This window comes from Serinus canaria, chromosome 5 (genome assembly GCF_022539315.1).
Source record: "Serinus canaria isolate serCan28SL12 chromosome 5, serCan2020, whole genome shotgun sequence".
NCBI classification, from domain to species: domain Eukaryota; kingdom Metazoa; phylum Chordata; class Aves; order Passeriformes; family Fringillidae; genus Serinus; species Serinus canaria.
In genome coordinates, this window is record NC_066319.1 from 13,561,787 (window position 1) to 13,585,815 (window position 24,029).

Genomic DNA, 24,029 nt, shown 5'->3' on the forward strand with positions numbered 1-24,029 from the left:
AGAAACACTCCACACATTAAAAAAACCCAAAGCACCACTGTACAAAGAGGTATCAGCTTTGTCACCTTCCTGAAGACTTTAAACAGTTGCTCCTCTCAGAAGCAGACACCCAAGCCCATAACTTGGAACATTTTCAGGGATCCTACAGGAACAGAAGCTTTAAATCTGTCAGTCACACAGTGGTTCTGAGTGTGTCAGTGCCCATCCATGGGGCTGCTTTGCAATTGGGCAATGTGTGCAATTGGGCAATTAAAGATACTGATATGGCTATTGATCAATGTTATTGTCCTTGACAGCATTGGGCATCAAAGACTGTAGCCAACACTAAGAGAGCAGGGCTTGTGGAGTGCCTGGGAAGCAAAGCCAGTAACACTCTTACTGTCCTTTCCATGCTGGTTTCACTGCTGGATCATCTTCTGTACCACTTAGTCCCTTTCTGTCACTCCAGAAGAAGCTATCTTTGCACACATGCTAAAATCAGACTACCACAGCCTAAAAAAGCTGAAATACAGATTTGCCAGGTTAGGTCACCTCTGCCTGACCAGCTACTTATAAGCAGGAAGGTGTAACAAGTTGCAGCAAGAAAACAATAGCTGTGCTCAATTGGTGGAAACTCAATTGTCTGCTTTTTAACATTTACTGAATTATTTCAGCAACCACATCTTTATATGGCTTGAAAATATCTGGCACATGCTTCCAAAATATTCCTCTGAAGGGTGAGGCACTCTAGAGAGAGCAGCACCACCAGCACTATGGAGCAATGCACTCTGGAACACTACCTGGGTGATACAGCCAGCCAGCAAGGATGATGTCAGCTTTGTTACAGAGTCTGATTCCTGTCTACACCACAAATGGCAGGGCAACAGCCTGCCAACAAGAAGATATCTCCAAAATAACCCATGAAGAACTCCCAGCTAGCAACAATTAATACTTGGCTGATACTAATTGCTTTCAAATTGTTCCTGTGGCATTAGCAAGCACAATTCATTTGCAAAGAAATCCTTAGACAAGGCAAAATAAATGCCTGCTGGTAATAGGCAGTGTCAGTGTGGGCTCCCAGACACTTTGCTGGCTGTAATCTTTGCATGAAAATTTGCCATGGCTCTAGGGACTATCACAGTGGCTGCAAAACATTTCCTGCCAGCTGCTGATGCTCTCAGATTTCACACTTCTTAGGAGAGAGGACACAGCTGTGACTTTGCACTGTCAGGGAATTTTCAAACACTGAAGGAAATCTCAGCCTGGTGCTGCAGTCTCCCTTCCACCTCCAAAGCAACACAAAGGCAATTAAGCAAGGGCTGGTGGTCAGTATCAGTCCCACAGCTTAAATAAGCTTGTCAGATAGCTTCACTGGAGGTCATAAAGTTGTCCTAATAAAGAAGGAAGCCCAAACTCAGTCAGGTAGACTTACACTGCATATGAAAAAGCATTAGGAGATTTTTACACTAATCTGTTGATGCTCAAAATCCCCAGTGAAACAGCAATTCTACTGGTTATTTAGTGAACTTTTGAATACTCAAACTAATGTGTTCATCAGAAAGTAAGAATTCATCAAGGCTGGATTAGACATTTAGTCATTAACTTACTGTGACTCTTAGAAGTGATTTTTAAGGCTTTTTGTTTGCTTGTTTCAGTCTAACTCTACCCCAACAGGCAAAACCAAGAGATACAGGCTGTAAACCATGTCCTTCTGTGATTAACTTTTACCCTTCTACAAGCTTGATGAAGAGGAAAAAATGTTGGGAAGCAGTTTACAGATAAATAATCACCATGCTATTTCTAAACTTGAAATTGTAAAATGAGCAATGGAAACATTCTCAGAAACTCAGTGGGTGATTAATGATTAATTTTACAGTTCTTACCTTACTAATGCCTTGACAGTGGATCTAACCACACTTGAGAGCAGGAACAATGGAGACACCAGGATATGAAACAGGGAGAGGGAGGCAAATGCCACTGATGGGGAGAAGTCAGCCTTTCTTGTCAGATGAGCATGGACAACAAATGTCTACAAAGAGACAAACATCACCTCAGTGTTTTGCCATGAAGAAGAAAACAGACCTCATATTTCACAAGCATTTCATTTACAGAATCTTAATTCATACTCTCCTAATAGTTTGAGGGAGTGCTGCACGCTCTGGGCTGCTTCTGGTCCCAGAAGGCAAGTTGGCATTTTCCATTCTCTCCCAGAGGAACTGCAAATGTGCAGCAGGTTTGCATCCTGTTCTCCTCCTTCCTCAATTCCACATCACTTATACTTGAAAACACAGTCAGTCATAATTAACACCATTTACAAAGTCCATACTTACTATGAGCACAGCTGCAATTGGTATTGCTGCATTCATAAAGACTGTGAAGGAAAACACATAGGAACATTTAGGAAAAATTTTCATTCAGACATGCTAAATGCTAAAATGTTACTAGCACTGCTTTACAGTGGTGTTTTCTATGCTCTTACCCTGCATGTCTGTCCCCTCTATCACAACCTGAGGATATTGTTTAATCATCACCTTTTCATTTTGACCTTCACTCAACTTTAGTTCATGTAAGTAAACTACACAAAGAATATAGACTCTAGAGCTAAAATAGAACTCAGGCAACAGTACAGGTGTAACAGAAAAAGGCTGGACACTTCTTTTTTGTTTAAAATGTGCCTGTCCTTTTCTTCTCCCAGATATAGCTACGTTCAAACAGTAAAAGCTCTCCCCAATTACTTCATCTGAAGTGTCACTGTTTGACTCCTCTGGTTGACAGTTTGGTCATCCTTTTCTTGGCATAAACCCCTGAAGGACTCTATACAGTGTCAGATATTTCTCCTGCCTATGTTTAGGTGGAGGATTCAATATATTCCTATATATTTAGGAATATATTGAATCCTCCAATATATTCCTAAATTCTGTACTCATGCTTATATAAAATAGCTGAGTTATTGCCCGTAGCTCTAATTCATTGTCAGAGGATAATTTAAAAATACAAGTATGTTAGCATGTGTAATTACAAAATAAAAGCTTCAGCTTTCAAAGACTAACATGCATTAAAGTCTAGAAATGCACAGTTTACACCTCATCCCTGGGAAAAACACCCTATATATTTTTCTGAGATAAATATTCTGTGTTGGAACACAAACAGCCTCTCATGTCTCTTTAATGGTTCTACTTCCTGACCAGTTTTCACACTTGGTTTCAACTTGAGGTAGATACAAGCTCAGAAATTGTAAAGAAGGGAAGCTTGCTGCCTGCAGCTCTGTCCTTCTGAATGCCATTAAATCCTTCCCTTTGCAATGTGCCTTTGAGACTGCTGCAGTACACGGGTTTGCTTTTAGGGGACAATCTGCTGAGAGAATCTAGCAAAGCTGATCAGCTTCTCAGAGATGGATCCTGCTCTACTCCTGTCCACAGTACAAGATCCTACCTGTCCAATAGGAAGCTGGATGGAATAAATATCTTGTAGGGTTGGCAAAGGTTGCTGCAGTTAGGACATCTACACTACTTGGTGGCTCCCAAGAAGCTGAGCTGAATTTTGCTATTATATGAGATCACCAGTACATACAAGGACTTCAAACTTCTTTCAACCAAACAAATATGAGGCACTGGAATTTGGGGGGTGCTTTCCTTTTTTTTTTTTAAATCTTTTTTTTCAACTATGCAAGTGTCCAGAAAAATAAAACATTTTCTAAAATAACTCTGTTTTGCAGCTAAGACATTTCATTTCATTAGTTTTAGTCAAAAGGACTTTGTTACTGGAAAAAGGTGGACTAAGAACCAAGAAAAATGTTCAGTTGGTCTGGATATTTTAGTAACAGTAACCACTGTTATTTTCTTGTAAGAAAGCCTGGAGTTATTTTGCTTCTGAGAGATTAGGCAAGAAAATTATAGAAGTAGGAAAACCACTCCTTTCTTTTTCTGTCTTTCCTGAATTTTAATGTACATTAAATCCTGTAAAGATGTCACCCAACTTTGATTCTGGTGGGGGCCTTTCATTAAAATACAGGAAGAGGTAATTTCTATAGTGGCTCTTTTAGTACACATGAACAATTCCAAATACTTATAGCCTGGATCCTGGCACGGGGGTGAGACACACCAGATCCAATTTCCATGTGGTCTTGAAATGTAATTTTCTTGTAGTCTAGCCAACACTGCCCTGAAACTTGTAGGTATATTTTCTGTAATCCAATGCAAATCTATTCCTTATGAATGAAATAGCTCCAACCACATTCTCTATTTCTGTTAATAGCTATGTGTACTTAGAAAAGAATTCCAGAGTCTATTCAACACTCTGTTAAAAGAACTATATATAAAAATCTCTTTTCTGCTGTCTTAGTATTCTAGCATCTTTCTGCCTTCCTCTAGATCACAAATACAAAAATTGTGGTCCTCTAAGGCCTTTTAATTTTTTTTCCCTAAAGAAATTAAATCATGTGTTCACTACAATATTAGCCAACGTGTTTTGGGCTGATTATGCCTCTCATTCTAATTATACTTAAGGTAAAAAAGAAAATTCTCCTGTATTTATATTCCCTTTTTAGTCTGAAAAAGTGCAAGTTTGCAAAGACAAGTGTAATTTCTGCTCAAGTCTGAAGGTGTAAGGAATTCCTAGGCTGAAACAATAGTAACCTTTATAAGCCTAAATTATAAGCACCATCAACATAAAGCTGCATTGCTTTACCCCAGCTGAGAAGTTAATCTCTTGTGTTTTGCCCATACCTAAATATCACATTGAATACAAAATAAGAATGCAATTGCAAACTTGGAATGTTTCAAGAAGCATCAGTAAATATTTAAAGTTTTTCTAATAATACAGCTGCTTAGGCCATTGCTTCACAGAATAATCAGTACCCCTGAGATGAATACACCTTTTCCTAGCTGTTGCAAATGACTCTGTGAGGATTTAAAATCCAATAAGCCTTCACAGCCCTACAGCTGAACCCTTGGCCCTGACTATAAATAGATTTTAATGCCATGTGAAGCACTGCAGACCAAGGGAACCCATCTATGTGGATCTGGGAATAACACAGAGTTTCTGCTCTCACAGCATGCAGCCAAATTCTGTTTTATGTCAAAACAGAAACCCCTCTCCAAGCCCACAGTGCTTAGGATTGCCAGAGAGAATTTCTGGTCTCAGAAGACAATGAATAGCTCAATTTAATGTCAGATAGATCATGATCCCCCTGAATTTTTCTCTTAGAGTACATTACCTATGTGATCATAAGAACTAGGCCTCCTTATTATCCCAGGAGATATTTGTACAGGTACCCAGCAGTGCTCCAAAATTTCCTGCTAAATTTTCTATTTCATTAATATCTCACATTATATTCTTCAGTGTTACTTTACTAATTATTTCTAAAATATTACCACAGCAATTATATAGGTATTGCGTATTATCTCCTCAAACACAGAGTTCAATTTGCTATAGGTCTTTTTAAAAACACAATAAAGTCTTAAGCAGCTTGAAAAATAACAGGAGAGGAAAGAATCAGGATACAGAATGATGAAATTGCCAGAATGCTCATATTTTTCTTTCCAGGATATAGAAATGGTTTTAAGAAGCACTTATTTTAACAAGAAATTCAAGTTTAAAGTAAGAACATGTAAATATTGTCTGTTGGAGCTTCAGGGCAAAGACAATGCCTCTCACAAATGATTTGTATGCTCTGAATTGTGCAAAATGCAGAAAAAAACCCTCAAAAAATGAATTTCAACATCAGTTTCTCTTGAATGCTGTGTTCTAAAAGAGAATATTGCTGGCTAAATGCAGTCTGTGAAACATTTGTCCCTTGAAAGCTTTTGTCCAGAAAAAGTCAATTCTTTGAAGCACTCATTTTTTCTTTTAGGCATATTTCCCATACAAGCAAAGTTCTACTGAATTAAATGCAGGGTCTGACTGGATGGAAAGTGAGAAGTACAGATCAGAGCCTAAAGCAACTGAAATAATCTCGACAGAGAAATGGTAAACTCATTAGTAGCTAATAATTCAGTAGCACTTAGCTGAGCAGTGGATTACTGTGAAGGAACAGACTTACTGGATATGGAGGTGTAAAGGGCAAAAGACTTGAGGCTAGTCATTTCTTTCTGTCTGGTTTCCTCCACGCTGCTGTGAAATATGTGCTCCCAAGCATAGAGTTTCAGGAGCTTAATGCCCCGCAGCATCTCATTTGTTTTCTTCAGTCTCTCGTTGGAGTACTCCTGCAACATTTACACAGCCATTTACCTGAAGAGTACAATAAAAACACTGCTTCCCTAAGCATAAGGATGACACAGATTATAAGCAGTCCCCTTGCACAGTGCAGACATTTCCATCACAAACAGCGCTGTTCCCATCTGCAGGAATTTCTAGGTGACACTGACTGTATGGCTGGATGCTGCAAGAATGAATGCTGTCCACATTTCTGGAAGGGGGCATACTGTTGATGGGAAGGAATTCCTCTACACACAGGAAGATGCACAAATAACTCTCATCACTCCCCATGATCTGTGGTGGAAGAGATTTCAGCAAGCTCTGGCTCCATGACAAGTTCCTGGTTTCCCTGGCAGTGCAACAGTTGCTGAAAGGGGGAATAAGGCTCAGAGCAGCTGGCCATGGGAATGCCAATGAAGCAAGGTAACATTTTCAGCAGTGATGCAGGTAATTCAAATTATAGACAAGCCAAATGAGGGATCAAGGAACAGCTTGTGACTTAGCAGATCTCCAAGCTCTTCAGCTGAGGCACACACTGTGCATGGAGTTTGTTTAAATAAATCTGTTTGATAGATTTCCACATCTGGGGTCCGAGTTTGGACACAGCATTCCTACTTCCCTTCCCCTTGGACAGCTTGCCCTGCACAACTAACAGCTCTGTGCACTGCCCAGAGTCACTTCAGTTCACAACTACTGATCATCTGTATCTGTAAGTTAGAAGGTTTTAAAGGCTTTTTTGGTCTTAGGGAACCACATTTGCTGAAAAATACAAACCCCCAAAAATAGGTATTTACTGCTTACACTTACCATCTCACATTCTTGAACACTATGAAACGTGTGAGGAGCAATTCTGGGCCAACATCCATGGTTAGCTTTGTAATTCCAAGCACAGACCAGTGCATAATTACCAGATATGATATTTAGATCACAAATTAGCTTGAAGACACTCACCAATGTGCTTCTCTGGGCCTGTGAGAGTTTTGTTGCTACAAAGTACTGAACAGGGGCCAGGACTATGATTACTGCTGCTCCAATTAAGGCACTGATTCCAAGAAGGTAGTAGAGCAGAAGAACTCCTACAATTATCTGTTGGGAAAACAGAAGGTGAGGGAAAGACCTTGCCTTCTCTTGGGGTATGCACCACAAAGACCAATTTCAGCATAAGGGACCATGTTCAACCAACAGCAGCTGCAGTTAAAGCCATCCCAAATGTGACAAGTTCAGCACTGCTGGCACAGCCAATGTGATCAGTCAGGGCTTCTTTCAGGGACCCAGACACTCACCCCGTGCTCCTCTCCCAGCCTGGGCATTCTCTGTATTTTTGTTTCTATATTTCTCCCCATTGTGCACAGTAAAAGAAAATTTTACAGGTTTGTGTATCTTCCATAATTTAACTCTCAAAATTATTTAAAATAACGTTATTGAAAAATAAATAGATTTTAAAAAACACCTTTAAATAAAATTTAATTTAAAAATTCTTCCAAATAACACACCATAGCACTGAGAACACTCACCTCAGATAATCTCTGACAAACTGGCAAGGACCTGTTTTAAGGATCTACACTGCCAGATAGACAATTACTTTTGAAAAAGAGTTAGAGAAAAAGTGGGGAAAAAAAAAAAAGCTTTGTCTTTGGATAAGTAAGAATCAAGAAGAAAATCACATCCATGGTTTACTGTAAGCAGCTCAATAAACACAAACAATATATACAAGCTACCAAAGTTAATTATCACTATTGTAATGACTGACTCCTGAACAATCTGCAACACGGGCAGCCTAAGTATTTAAAAGTGTAAGTTGATAAATCAATCAGAAGACACAGGGATAAAAAGTTAATTTCATACATCATTTCCCTTATTAAAAAAAACCCCAATAATTGGAAATTTCCTTAATGTGTTATCTACTACTCTTGATATGTTTGTACACTCTCAGAACATTCACAGAAAGTGTCCTCCATCATTTCAAAGCTCAATAGTCTATGCCTATTTCCACACATTTATAGGAATTGTCTGTTTACATGAAAAAAAAGAGTTTGTAGTTTCCACATTTCCATCAATTTAAAGCACAGAGAGAAAAAAGATTTTTTTTTCCTCTTAGGAACTCTGATGCTTTTCTACAGCTGAGCTGAACTAAAACATGGCTCTCAAAATGAGCCACAGTATTGACAAAGACAATATGTACTGACAAGAAAGTAAAATCCCACAGTATATGCACCAGGAATCTAGCAAGAGGCAAGGCTAAATTGCAAATTAAAAATCCTTCAGTGATGAGTAAGTGAGCAATCTGCTTCCACCTGAAGTCAGGAAAGTAATGAGTGTCTGAAACCAAACAAAACACACCAGGCCTCTGCCAGATACCCCTGTCAGAGCTCTCCTCCAGAACACAAACTGGTCTTGGGTTGTTACAGATCAAGATTTTCACTCCCAACTGTTTCATCATGGGCAGATGCTGTGGGCACTCAAAATACAGGAAAGCGCTGAACAGTGAGAAGCCACTGCAGAGCACTGACTCCCTATTTTCCTGCTTTCTCTCACTACTGGTTGATAGTAAAGGACATTATGGGATCCCTGGTTCTAAAAAGAGAGCATCAGCTTCTCCCATAGACAAGGAGAAACTATCCCAGCTGGATCCTGAGGGAGCTGCTAGCTCACAGCTGCTTCTCCAACCCTCATCCTAGCTACTGAGAGGGTCAGTCTTGGCAATAAAAATACTATGTTTCCAATAGCTTAAAAATTATCCCATTTTCATCTTTATAATGTGATAATACAGACAAACTTTTGAAATACCTTCAGCATGTATGGAAAAAAGAAAAGTGAAAAATTGTATCTGAAAGGAGATGAAATCTTATTGAAAATAATTCTATATCACATCACAAAGTACAGAGTCAAGAATAAAGAGTACACAGATAACATCTGAGCTCTGGGGGACAGTATCTGGCAGATGGGAGGGTTCTCATCAATATTCCTGAGAAGGCAAAAATCATATTAAAAAAAAGTCTGTGTAATGAAACACTGGCTCTCTTTCATCAAAATCCCAAAGCTCTTCTCTGCCAAAGACAAATATCAGGAGCAAAAAGCTCACCAATAGCTCTGGTTATTTTGTCTTGATTATTTAGTGAAGGATGGCAAATACTTGCAGCCAGAAACTGCTTTGTGGGCAGTTCTGAAAGAGACAAATGTCCTTTCATTACAAGTGTAAGCTGTCCCTACCAACGAGCCAGAGATATGAGAATACAGGATTTTTTAATAATCACAATGAAATCAAACAAGGGTGTTTATCAAATGGAGACATGGGGAGAAGGCCATTATAAGGCCTCACTTTGCTCCCAGGGTTTGAGCCAAACCTACTGAGGGCATCTTTCAACTGACTGGCATCCCCGGGCCTCTTCTCATGGATTCCAATAACATTCAAACAGTAATTTAAGGCAATGATAAAGCTCCCATTGAGTCCAGTCAGAGGAAAGATGGGGCTCAAATTATCTGGACTTGTCATGAATGGCTATTATAAAATCTACAGCAGGTGCTGAAATGTTGATTGCTAGACTAAGAGCTACAAAACAATTAAAAACCTGTTTTAAATAATAACGGAGTTTGTGCAATGTAGTATTAGCCATTTTTCAAGCAGCCAGTAATTGTTTTCACTGCCTCATAAAACAAGGTACTGAATGAATGCTATGGTAAAACCTCCTGAAGAAGCCTTTGTGGCCAATGTGATTCACTGATTTTGGCAAGGAGTGCACCACCCACAAAACAGGAGCACACTCCAGCACTGATCGTCCTCATCTGGCAAGGAGCATCACAGGGGGAATTCTAATGCAAATATAATTTTATTTTCTGCAGACTGTCAGGAAGTCTTTATGAGTCTGAGACTTCTGGCCCATTAGAGCAAAATATTGTTACAGAATATGCAGTGGAATTGGATTAATTCTCAGTTGCACTAAACTCTCTACACTGAGCTGCCAGAGAGGTCTTAGAAAATAAACATACATGAAATTGATAGCTTGTACATAGTTTGTCTATAATAATTGATACCCTAGACATTATCATTAAGGGGGTGGACTCTTTTTGACTCTCCATAGCTTTTTAGGAATGAAAATACCCTGACATCCAAATTATTACCAACAAACTGCCAATATGTAACCATATCTAATATGATATTTCCTCTCAATTTATTTTCATTTTAATGATCCTCTCTTTTGCAAATAGACATCAATAGTAGGATATATTCCTTGATAATTTTTTTCATCCCCACTTTAAAATCATCTGGCTCCTATTTTTCCTCCCCCACCAATAATTTCAGGGAAACCATGCCAAAAGCAAGTCAAGTTGCTTTCTGAAAAATTCCAGATGATAACTGCTATAGCCATCACCCTCCCTTAATTCTAGAAAGCCAAGTGTTTTAAACTGCCATATAAGTTCCTCCAGAGTAGATCAGAAAAACTAGTCCATACATCTTGTGCAGGAGTAACTGCTGGAAGAGAGAAATGCTGTTTATTTATACTGCTGTTATTTATACTGTGTGAAGGCAACCACACTGTGACCTAGACATGGCCACAATCACCTTAAATCTCAATATTTTAATAGGCATGGTTTTATTCATCTCACATGTAGAAAGCACAGTTATAAGAAGCCATCAGTTAATAAACTGCTGATTGTTTACACCTCAATAGGTTCTCTATCCTGATTTGAGGCTTTGCACAAGTCTCATGGAGCTAGCAAGAGATTTATCAGAGATTCAGACAGATTACTTGTTCCTCCACATCTTACTGCAGTCTCAGAAGCAACCTACCTCCACTACCAGAGATACTACCAGTGATAACACAGCAGGTTTCAAACATGTGGCAAAAATGTGAAGATTCAGGGTATTTCAGGAGGACACTTACTGGTTTTTCAGAGAATGGATACTGCCCAAGACTGAGACTACACAAGAGGATACAAGATGAAATCAAAGACTCACTGTAACTGACAATATAAAAGGACCTGCATTGCCCCCACCAAGTATTTTCCTCAATGAGGGTAAAAAAAAAAATCAGGGCAAATAGCTAAATCAGGCTTTTTTTTTTTACCCCAGGTTAGGAAGTTAATCTGGTTTATCACATGATCAGATGATTTGAAGACCTGATTTTGAGGGGCATTGCTCTACTGATCTGTAGCAGCTTGACAAAAACCTGTATTCAACAGGAACAATTACAAAATCCACTCAATTTAGTAAATAACTTTGTTATCAGAAAAAGTCCTGATGGCCAGCAGTCTTACACCTCGCTCTTTGACAGACATTCACACAGTTTATCTAATTATCTGAATTTATCTGAATGGGGGTGGCTTTTCTTTCCCACCCCCAGCTTTTCAATGCCATTTTCTTATGTGCTTACCATCTTACAGAAAAAAATCATTTATATAACATGCTGATGGACACAAATTCATAAGCAACACCCCTAAAACAACATTATAAACTGTCTGGGAACATGATCTGCCAGTTGGTGTCTATATACAGTCTTATGAAAACCATTTAATTTTTGGGCAAGGGCAAGCAACCCAAAATGCAAAGCTGCTTGATAGATTACTTGCAGGTTTCTGACTTACACACCAGCAAAATCAGTCTCTGTGTGGTGCTGGCACCAGACTGCCTTTGTGACATGAAAACAATGAAGTTTTCATCACGTTTTTGAAATGAAATTATACATCTAGAAAATACCAAATTCGCCAAAAAGAGAATTTAAACTCTACTGCCTCTTCTGTTTGTATTTACTGCCAGCACTGAACAACCAAAAGCACACCCAACAAAAGTGCACCAAGCAGCTGGAAGGAAGCAGGAAGACTTGCAGGATGCTGAGTATCAGATGAAACTTCATGCTTTACTGCCAGCTTTTTCATGAAATTCCTAAACAGAAGTATAGGATGATCCAAATGGGAAAGGAGACTGAAGGGATCAGACTGCTATTTAGATACAGGCCAAAAGACACCAGAGGATAAAGCAGCAAAACTATTTTGCAAAATAAATATGTTATAACAACAACAACAAAAAGGCCTCCAAAACAGTGACAAACTGTGGAATTTGTCATCCAAAAAGCAGCAATAGTTTCAAGGCGTGTCCAAAGGATCATCTCTATGTAATCATATTTATGCTACTTTTCTTGCTTCTGCTGGGATTCAGAAGACAAATGATTGCAATATCTTCCAGTTAACTTCCCTGATGTAATAAATGAATGCACTGCAACCTGCTGCACCCTATAAATTCTTGTTAGAAATGCAAAGCATTTTTGGCAGCAGCCAAGATCCTAATATAATCATAAACACCTAAAGTCCAGTCACAGATATGGAATCTATTACAGAAAATATTTCTTGATGTTAATAGCTTGAAATTTTATTTCAAGTTATTCTTTAACTTCTTTAATATCCCCACTTTCATAAAACTGGCATGCAATGAGCCATTACAGACTGAGGTGCATTAAGAACCAAAGCACATCTAATCACCTTACCTGTACTGGCATAGCCCAAAGGTTAGGGCAGAGGAAGAAGAACCACATCAGTTGATTTGTGTCTATGGCAACCAGGTTACAGATCTGGCCTGCTGTCATCTCCCCCATAGACATGTTAGAAGTTGAAAGCTGCATAATTTTATTGTATATTTTTGTCTGGAAGAGAGATCAAAAGGTACTAGCATACAGAAATAAAATGAGACTTCTAGCTCCATCTAAACCCCAGGCCCAGCATCTTGAGGGCAAATAACATTTCCAGTAACTTGAATGAAGAGAATAAAGTTTGGCCCTTTTATGTTATTCCATAAAACTGAAAGCTACTCATCTTCACTGACACAAAGCACAGTGCTGTTACCTGCATTGTGGTTGTCTAAGCACTCCCTTTTTTGATCCCTGTGCATCAGTAAGAGAATAAAACCTTTACTGCCCAAAAATGCCCAAGAACACATTAGCAACTTCATAGTTAATCAAGCTAATGTGGTTCTTGAGCATTTTTGGTCAGTAAAGGTTTCACTCTCTTATTGATTTACACCTCCAGCATCTCCACAGAGTGCCCTTCCTGTAACTAACACTAAGATATTATTAGATTCAATATATAATTCTTAATGTATTATAATCCTTGTTATTTTTTTCTGGCAATTGACTCAGGTCCCATCCAACCTCAGCACAATGTTCCTGGCTGAGAACATTGATACATTTTGCTTAGAGAACTCAGTTCCATTACACAGTTTAATTCACAGACAGTGAATGCCTCAGGTACAATTTTGTACTGAATTAAGCAGTTGCCTCAGTGTAGAATCAGGCACCAGGTTAAAAATAACATAGTATAGAATAGTGAAAGCACACTTTTACCACCTAGTTTGGTAAAAATCAGTGGCAGATGTATACAGGACAGGAGGAGAGAAAATATTTAAAGAAAAAAGCATAGTAAAAAAAGTATAAAAATGCTGGCAGGGAGACTGCCATTAACACTGATCTGCTGCTTAGAGTGCTGACTAAAAATTTTCTAATTTGAATAGTCCAACTGGCATTATCTGGACCTCTGTTATCCAGAACAGTGAATACAAAGCTTTTCTTAAACAAAATTTATTTAGCACTCTTTTCCAACTATTACCCTATTACACTTGCTTTGGTCCTTGTATTTTTCAGTTATTTGCAGCTCTTACACTTGATACAAGTCACTTTTTTTTTTTTTTTTTTTTTTTTTTTTACTTTTGGGTCAAATTTTTATTGCTGTAGAATTTTTCTACTTCACTCTAGTCAGGCAAAACCAATGGATGGAAACCAGAAGTCTGTCAGCTGATAAGTGCTTCCAAGTGTAAGATCAAAAGAGAATTAAACAATTAGGCTGCTATTGAAAGCATCCATCCATCATGGAGACTCCCCACAGGATCCATGCAGCTCAGGGGATAAATAGGGTAACTTATAAGTTACACTAAGCCTGGATTTCATGCTGTCCAGGGTAGGTTTCAGTCAGTGCCTTTGGCAATCCCACACTGTAATCTTACACTAAATTCTCTCATTTCCAGGCACAGAGCTTTGTATGCCACATCAAACTTTGATCTATAGTTGTCAGCTACACAATGATTTTACAGACCCCATTTCTGCAATCTGACTTATGATCAGTGCTTACAGACTCCACTGTGCCAGGCAGACTTTCTGGCATGACCCCTGGGATAAAACACTACTTATGCATTGGGAATACAACCTATCCTTCTGTCCAAAATATATTTACAATACATTTTAAGGATTTTTTATTTGCATGGGACGTGATGCTACCAAAAAACACCTTTGAAATGGGAGAGATGCAGTTCACACTTAAACTACTTCAAAAGTTACATTCAGTTTTACTGTCAGCAAATTTTTGCTTAAAGGTAAGAAGAAATACAGCATTGGATATTGAAAATAAGCAATTACATCAAATCATCAAAATAAGATGCAAAGGAAACAATTTAGGGCTAACACAATTGCTAACAGCAATGGTACATTCAATACATTTCAGCAGAGAAGCATTTCAGAATTTAACAGCTATATAATTTATATTTACATCTACATGTTTATGAGGGTGTGAAAAGGTTAATTAGTGATTATTGGGTACCTGTATTGCACCTCTCAAGTTGATTCCTGTTTCAATAGCAACATAGTATGATGCTTGCAGAAACGTCCTTTGCAGTAGAAGGGCAAAAAATAAGAGTACAGCCAAAACATAAGCATTGGACAGGAACTCTTGTGAGGAAATAAAGAAAACACCAAGAATTTTAATCTGTAAAAAGAAAGTTAGAAATCAGATGCAGTGGTAATTTGCATAATTAATAAGCAGAGATAATCACAGTTTATTACTTTGAAAATGCTCCCACAACCTTGTCTGAATCCTCACAGTTTATCACCTCCAAGAAACAGTCTCATAACATGCCAACTCAGTAAGCTTCACTTAAATGCAAAATGATGTTTATAGGATTTCTGGTATCCTTCCAAAACTCTAGGACACTCCATATGGTCATTTATTAAAAAACATGCACTGCCCATCATCAAAAAGGAACAGTTAACATTCTTTGGAAAAAATCAGTCTCTCGATTTTAACACCTCAGGTTACTGGACACTAAAAATGACCTTCAGAACTTTTAAAAAACCCAAAACTCCTGGAACCATGCAAATTAGTTTGGCCTGCAGCACCTTGTTCACTTTTATATATGGTCATTACCTTCTAGCAAGCTCATGAGATACCAAAGTGCATTTTGAAGCATGTCTACAGCTCAATGGGAAAACAGTGCATTTATTTAACAATCTGACATCTTTGGTGCCACAACAAGTTGAGAGGTTGGCTCACCATGAGAAGCCTTCTGTAACTAAAATGTCTCCATCTTCCTCTTTCTCCTTTAGGCTCCTTCAAAACTTTGACTGCTGGATTTGGCTTCCATTGAAGACAAAATTAGGAAGATGACTCCTTCTAGTCCCCTTCAGAAGGCTTCTTGATTTATACTCCTGCTGCATCCCTTGCTCAGCACATTTTTTCTTGCCTACTTAGTTTCTTTGCTGTTGAAGTTTTCACAACTGCTATAACACTTAATCAGCTACATTTCACAAGCTCTCAGTGTCTGTACATTTTATTAAATCTGATCTGCACCTTGCAGTTAACTTCATAAAAACCCCATATGGCAAGTTCATACAGAGGCAAAAATTAGGTTTTTCAGCTGTTTTTTTGGCTGAGCCAGCTGGAAAAGAAAAAACTTCTCCTTACTCTTATTTATACCCTGGTTGCTCCAACCTCCATGCTTCTGTTGCTTACTGTGCACTAGCTGGGGAGCTAAATGGATTTCTACCTGAGCCAATTCAAATCATTGAGATAAGAAAATCAGCCCAGGAAAAGAATAATAGGCCAAATGAACCAAAAAAGTGCCCAAACAGTGTCAGAGATATAAAGCCAGAAGAAAAGAGGAACAGAGTTGACAAGGAATGTAAAAGGAGGAAGATTTTAAAATCTGTATTAAATGCAAAACTCTGAACAATTACAGTACATGTCAGCAATTATAGTTCAGATAAAGAGACATTTCACTGCTATTTTACCTATTTGCACCCTGAAGGGATTTTAAAGCCCTAATTTATTACTTATCCCATAGCAATTCAAATAGGCTACAGCAGCATTTTATACTACAAATAGTCTACAGAACACTAAAAATGAGTTTCTCTTCCAGATTATTTACAGCCTCGAAAGTTCAGGTTTTCAGTGGTGTCCTCCATACACATCTGGCCAGTATTGCTAATCTCTACAGCTAATACCACTTTTTACTGTATGTAGAACACTTTTTTCCCCTACACCTATGTTTGACAAATCATGCTTGTCTAGCAATGACATTCTGGTGCAGCACTGATTCCCATCAAAACATATAATAGACAAGGAGGGAAAGTGAGATGAATATTCTCATCCCTCCTTCTAGTACTCCCTTGAGAGAAGAAGAGGACAAACATACATACATAAAGATGACACACCTGCTGATAGCAAGATGTTTGCCAAGCCTCAGATGCATTATCAGGCCACTATGGCTTACTGAGCTTACCTGTGTTTTAGCTACAATAGGTTCTATACACACTTGTCAGCCTGCAGGAGACACAGAAATACCTGAACACTTCCTGAATCTTTCACATATATGGCAAATAACCTTGTTTGAGAAGATGACATATGTTGTATTTTCAGAAATGGCTTTGGGACTATTCAGTGTCCCACCTTCCTGACAACTTCAGGGTAACACCAATTCTTAAAAGTTGCTTTAACCAGTAAAAGACTGAGCAAAAAGCTGCTATTTAAATGATTAAAGACTCAAGTCTCATAGATTCTTAGTGTCAATATTGGGCTTTTTGCTACATGGGGCCCTATGACTTCTAGAGCTTTTTAAATAATGAGTTTGCTGCATCTCTGAATGTGTTATGTCAGCAGCCACTCCTAATACTGGAACTGCTAATCCTAAAGTTGCAACGTGGAAGATGCTACCAGCAAATGATAAAGGTTATCATTCTGTCAGTCTCTTCTTCAGTCTGAAATGATTAACACTCAGAGAAATCTGTGTCACAGGAATGTTCTGGGGTGGCCATAAATATTGATACTGGAGTTATAAATAAACACGAAGAGCATGACAGAATTTAGGACACTGTTGTGCTCTGACTAACTACAGCACTAACTTGAGCAGTTAATGCTGCCTGTGACACCCATGTGATCTGAGTTACAGCTCCATGGTGGGTTATATCTGTCACAAAGGACCTGAGGAACAGAACAATTATTCTATCTCTTTGCCTTCAGTTTCACAAAGAGAATTTCTCTTTGAAAGATACAGTTGACTCATTCAATATTTCAATCTAAATATTTAAGATGCAGCTGGGCAAGAGATGGGTAAAAACACCCTCCATTGTACTCACAACTCCTATTGCTTATCTGATTCTGTCCCACTGTGTGGCAACTCTTTCCAGAGCCCTCAAACTCAACAGCACATCAAGAACAAACACTATTTCCCTCCACTTATCATCACTTTCATATGACAATTTTAGAAAGCTTGTTTCTCACACCTATGAGGCTCACAGGGGCAAACTATAAGGCAAGGTTTTCCTCTTTTGACTCATTACAAGCAGGGATTTAGCATTCCTAGCAGCAGAGCTGGGGTATTTCTTTCCAAAACAGACCAAGTTGGCTAGGTATGTGAATATACATGGGAGCCCTCCTGAACACCCCAGTCTGCTTCCAGATTGTTTGAATAGAAGCTCTTCATTAGAAAGATATTTCATCTCACCCAGCAAAAACAATTTGCAAACTTCAATGTAGTTAGACCCTTACCAGAAAACAATGTCAAAACATAAGGAAAACATAAGCAGAGCTAAAATACACCCTTAAGTGTCACCTGTGGACTATGACCATCAGTAAATATTGCTGTTAGGTGATCCCAAACTGGTGTCAATGACAACAGTGAGGTTACTGCTCAGCTAGTGAGTGAGGATTCTAGGCTGGTGAAGCTCTGCTTAGGGCCTGTCAGGACCAGACCTGAACTTTTTATTTTTCACAGAGAAGCAGCTGCTGACAATCTTAGAGGAAAATTAAATAGGACAGTCTGTAAATTATATCAAATCACAATTTCAGCTGAAACAGTGTCCCAAACAAATTATTGAAAAGCAGAGCTCAAGAGCTTCCACAGTACTTTGTTGCAACATAATACTATAGTCCTAATTTTCTCATTTCCTGCTATAACTGGTTTCCATTGAACCTACTCACTATAATCAAGTTTCCAAATATTAGGATAAGGGTTGCAAAATGGACAAACAGTTAATTTTAGCCTGAGGCCTTTGTTAAATTTTCTGCACTGCAGCTGATGGACTTCAATATTTACAGTGGACCTAATCCAAAGTGTACTTAAATGGATGGGTATATTTCCATTAGTGTCAACAGACTTTAGAAAAAGTCCTACATCAGACACTAAGTGAGCTGCAGAAATAAACTGATCTATCTCATAGAAACCCAGCCTGAGTGACCTCACCTAATAATGAAAAGATGCTTCCTGAGTTACATCTTTATTTTCAGTTAATCAAGAAATATTCTGCTTCCTCTTGGAGAGCATTCATTTAAACAGTATCCTTTAAAAATATGTTTCAGTTGATCTTTCAAAACTAACCTCCCCAAAGGCACTAGAGGGAATGCTTGGTCACAGTTAAATTACTTGGCATTTTATAATGATGACAGAACTCTGCTTTAATCCTCTTAGACATCCCTCATTTTTGAAATGAAAAGCCAAGCCTATTGAAAACACACTTTTCCTTTCTGGAAAGCACTCAGCCACATACTGGATTCAATCTCTACTCAAGACTGCACCTAAATTCCTTATGATATTGATGGGATTCTGGATATGCTTCACTGTTCTCTTGACTGAGGTTATTTTCCAGAATGCAAGGCTGACTAGATGCATGGCTCACATATTTTGCCCTTAAAAGAATCACAGAATGGATCAGGTTGGAAGGGACCACTGGAGGTCATCTAGTCCAACCTCTCTGCTCAAGTAGAGTCCTCCCTGAGCACATGGCAGAGGATTTCATCCCAACTGCTCTTGAGCATCTCCAGGGAGGGAGATTGCACAACCTCTCTGGGCAACCTGTTTCAGCACTCAGTCACCCACACTGTAAAGAAGCTTTACCTCATATTCAGGTGGAATTTTCTGTGCATCATTTTCTGCCCATGGCTTCTTGTCCTATTGCTTGGCAGCACCAAGCAGAGCCTGGCTCCATCCTCTTGAGACCCTCCCTTTGCATATTTATATAAATTGATGATGTCCCTTCCCAGTCACTTCTTCTAGAGGCTGAACAGGTCCAGCTCCCTCAGGCTGTCCTTGCCAGACACACTCCAGTCCCTTAATCACCTTTGCTGCCCTGTACAGACCCTCCATCACAGTACAGGAGTGGGTATCAGGCAGCACATTCACACTGGCACTGCCAGCACTCACCAACACAGCACAGAGTCGCTTTCCTTCCTGAGGACAAACAAAACAGAGTCACAGCATCCCTTTTTGGACTCCTCTCTTTTGGTGACACTTTGACAGTACCTGTGGGCGGATGGTGTTATTTCCTTTCCCAACGTTGTGAACAATCCCAGAGATGCAGAGCGGCCCGGCGAATCCAAGCAAGTCAGCCAGAATACGGAATGTGCTGCTCAGAAGTAAGGGTCTTCCAAAAGCACAGCAGAGAGCACGCCAAATGGATCTGGATCCTTGGGGAGATGATGATCTTTTGTTCTGGTCAGAATTAAATTAAAATTAGTAAGAATTTTGTTATGCATTGACCTCAGGTCTGATAAATACTTGGTATTTTTATCACTGCTTTAATTCATTGACAACCATTTGTAATCTCACAGGTAGAAAGCAGAGGAACTACAACTTATTGTTTCTTTTTGTAGAGTTAGAACAGTAATTTGCACTTTTCTCCATAAAAAGAACCATGATTTCTTTCCTACCCTTAATAGGGACCAAGTAAGTGTGTTGTTTGTGGCCTGCTGAGGAAGGAAAAAAAAAGAGGGAGGGAAGTGACAGGTTCTCTGGTGAAGCCAGAGACTGGAAGCATACACTTTTTAAGCAGGATGCAAACAAGTCCTCTTAGAATCCTGTATGCACTCAGGTCCCACTGAGGAGTGAAAATTAATTCGAGCCGAGGTAGCTTCAGTTTTGAATTCTTCTATGGGCAAACTGTAACTGAAATAACATGGAAAAAAAAATAGCCCTGCAAGGCCTAATTAATGCAGACTGTGTAATTGAATGTTTCCAGGGTCTTATTAGGAGGAATAATGGTGTGCAGTAAACACAGTCCATGATTGCTTTCCACATCAAAATAGAGGCTGTACACATTTTACACACATTTAACCAGTAATGTGCTTGACATGCACATTTGGTTAGAGAAATGTCACTGCCTGTACGAGGCACAACTGAGAATGTGGTCTCTTGGTATATGGGCTGTTATGCCAATGAATACTTCATTTGCATCATATCTGTTTATATCTCTTTGTGTCAGGCTTATATGATAATAAAAATAATCAAAAACATAAGCTCTGAGTAAGCAGACAGACATAACTCCATGCTTTGCATACCTTCTGTGCCTCAAAGGCCTCATTAAGGCGAATGTAATTGGTCAGAGCTCTCATAGCAATGGGAAGCTTGCCTATGGTTTTCAAGTCTATTGGTTTTTTGTGGGCAGTCTTGATGAATGTGTTCATCCACCAGTATGTTCCTTTGGATAACAGATTCACAAAGGGCTGCAAGAATCGCACACCAAGATCCTGGAGATCCTCAGGAGGTTTAACTTCTTTAGGAGTTTTGAAGAAAACATACCTCTGAAATCCAGAAAAATACCAGCAGAATCACAGTGAACGTGTAGAAAATACAAGTGCACAAAGAACAGATAAGGACATTGCAGATAATCAATGAATCAATCTTGGTCTCTTAAAAGACATTCAAGTACAACCAATACAGCAATCCAGTTTCCTCAGATACTGAGGATAATCAGAGGCATCCAGCATAGAAATAAGTAATTCTTATCATTTACTATGACTCTGCTTATGGTGCAAAAATTTGCATACTTGCAGGGGAAAAAAAAAAACCCAAACCACCTTATAGAAACGGAATCATCATGGTTGGGTCATCCAGTACAACCACCAAGCCAGAACCACCCTAATCATCCCTATACCATATCTCCAGACACCTCTGGAACACTTCCAGATGCAGTGACTTCATCACCTCCCTGGACAACTTATTCCAGTGCCTGCCCCCTGTTTCAGTTAAAAAAAGTTTTTCTAGTAACTAATCTGAACCTCCATGGTGCAACTGAAGACCATCTCCTCTTGTCCTTTCACTTGAGACATGTTGGAAGAGACTGACCACCTCAATTATTTAAACAGGACACTCCCAGCATTACTTTGAGTTCCACATAGCACAACATGGGACACAGGAGCTAAAGCGCAGCCCTCTGGTTATCACTGGGATTCATCACCCACACCACACTGCTACACATTTGTTAGCTCAGAACATGGAGCTACTGGTGCTGCAGCAAAAAAAAAAAAAAAAAAAAAAAAAAAAAAAAAAAATTACACAGGAATATTTCTTTCCCTCCTAAATTTATTTTGTGTGCACAGTTGGTGAGTGCCAGCTGAAGGGAAGTTTGGAATTTATATATCCAACAGTCTCCAAAGTCTCAGTGTAGATTATGACTGCAGACACTGCAGAGGGAAAAAAAAAAACCATAGCTGGGAGGAACCCTAGTAGCCCAAATAAATCACTTATTGTGATTGTCTCCTGGAAAATGAGAGATGCTATTTGTGTGTCTAAGATATTCTCTGATAGAGCAGACAATTCCTTTCTACCAGTCTTCCCTTGCATCAGAAATACTTGGCTCTCATGACTGAAACAGAATAATTTAAAAAATTACAGCAAACTCGAACAGATGAAATTGATCTTAAATTATCAACAACAGAGTCTGGCATTTTTTGAAATTACACATTCATCTGGCCTAGTAAAATACTGTTAACCCTTGATAGTCAAATTTCTAACTGGATTTTTCATTCTCCTTTAGTAACACATTTTACACCAAGTACCTAGAAAAAGGATTTAAAAAATACCAATAACCCAAAAAACAACCAATAAAAACTACAGAAGGAGACTTCTAGCATAGTTACTTACCCTCACCCTGATGACATTGATTTCTACAGCTAGTAGCATTCCATAAAGAACAACCAAGAGTCCCGTGAGGCAAAATCGAAGCTGAGAAAATCCAACCCCATTATCACAGAACTTCACAAATTTGATGGTTTTAGTTATGAAAGCCAAAGTCCAGTAGAACAGCAATGCTGTAGAGAAAAAAATCAAACAAATTAACCAGTTCCATAGTTGCAAAAATATACAAAGTCATTATAAAATATAATTCAAGAAGAATTCAACACAATATAGAAAACCAGAGAATGGCCTTTCTCATGTCTAACAGAAACTTAATTTAATTCCAAAACCGTTAAAATAGTAAGATAATGTTAGTTCTAAATGCCATTTCTATTAGATTTAGTGATATCTCAAAAGTTTCACAAAGTAAGTCTGCTGAAGGAAATTTCATCTGTTGTAAAACTGTGTCCACATGATCAGCCAAGGGAGGCTGTTGCTCCAAAAGTGAAGGTGCCTGTGAATAATGTTTTTCAGATTTGGTTAATGCTGCAAGACTGCTATGAATGTGGCTTGAAGGAAAATTCCCTGTGAATCTCTGGGATGTGTCAGGAACAGATATCAAAATACTTTGTCCAAACTGCTGCTGCAGTATTGTTAAACAAAAATTCCATATATGTAATTCACAATGTAAATAAAACAGTCACATCAAGGAAGGATATTCTGGCATTCATGGAATACAACTTTCATTTGTTAGTGTTCTATGAAACCTCTTGTCTCAAGGTGCCCATGCTACCAGCAGCTACAGCTAAATAATTCATGGAATAAGCTCTGGTGGCTTGGAAGCACTCTCCATACCATTCATCACACCATAGGCCAGCTCCTGCTCCCTATTCTCATGGAAATGCCTCCCAGGATTATATTCTTCTAAATAAACCTTTCATTGCTGCTGTATCTGCCATGGTGCAACAGATGGAATGAGCTCTAACTGCCAAGAAAAGCTTGGATGTGCTTTCCAAGTGTCTTGCTGGAACACCACAGAAAGAAGACTTCAACCAAGGCATTAGCAACTCTAAGTCTAGCTTAAATATGGATGATCATAAGGAAGCAGCATAAATTTCAAAGAATGTGTGGTGTTCCAGCTACACTGAGGCACCAGAAAGCTCTCTGGAGATGTGCTCTGGGGCTAGCCTTCCAAGCAAAGCGAAATTCAATGCAGAGAATCCATGTGAGATTTGGGACTGCCAGTCCTGCTTCTACAGAAATTAAGTTAAAACCTCTTCTTTTAATGAGGACAGTGAATGGAACAGTACAGGAACACTGTTCATTAGGACATTTGCCAAGGGAGTCTCTCTTCCTCTAAAATTAAGAGGCTAGTTCATAAGAGGAAAACACTGAGTGGAGAGTATTTGCACACTGCACTTCAGTGGCCAGTGTGGTTGCAGAGAGGATTTAAAGATATACTAGATATACTTACCAAGTTTCTCTTGTAAAACTTTAGCTTTTTTTATGTGAGGCTTCCTACCATCTCCCCAACTTAGATCTCTTCCCATCCTGTTTCAGACTGCTTCCTTCCTTTAAGGCACTATCCCTCCCTATTTGCAGTACTTCTGCCTATAAAGTCTCACTTCATCCAAGAATTACATTCCATGCTGCTCTACTCTTGACCACCTTCATCTGTTAAACCTTGTTATTTCATTCTTCCAACAACAGGCTG

At 38.9% G+C, this 24,029-nt stretch overlaps 1 protein-coding gene across 1 annotated transcript in view; it reads right to left on the reverse strand.

The window, feature by feature from the left end:
• ABCC8 (ATP binding cassette subfamily C member 8) overlaps positions 1-24,029 on the reverse strand; it is a 73,176-nt gene that overhangs the window by 41,232 nt on the left and 7,915 nt on the right. The window contains exons 4-12 of the mRNA XM_030240026.2: positions 22,343-22,509; positions 20,758-21,000; positions 19,724-19,912; positions 14,752-14,916; positions 12,654-12,809; positions 7,126-7,260; positions 6,020-6,182; positions 2,310-2,350; positions 1,863-2,008 (exon numbers count right to left, since the gene is read on the reverse strand). Coding sequence (XP_030095886.1) covers positions 1,863-2,008; positions 2,310-2,350; positions 6,020-6,182; positions 7,126-7,260; positions 12,654-12,809; positions 14,752-14,916; positions 19,724-19,912; positions 20,758-21,000; positions 22,343-22,509 — 1,405 coding nt within the window. The remainder of the gene's footprint in view (positions 1-1,862; positions 2,009-2,309; positions 2,351-6,019; positions 6,183-7,125; positions 7,261-12,653; positions 12,810-14,751; positions 14,917-19,723; positions 19,913-20,757; positions 21,001-22,342; positions 22,510-24,029) is intronic.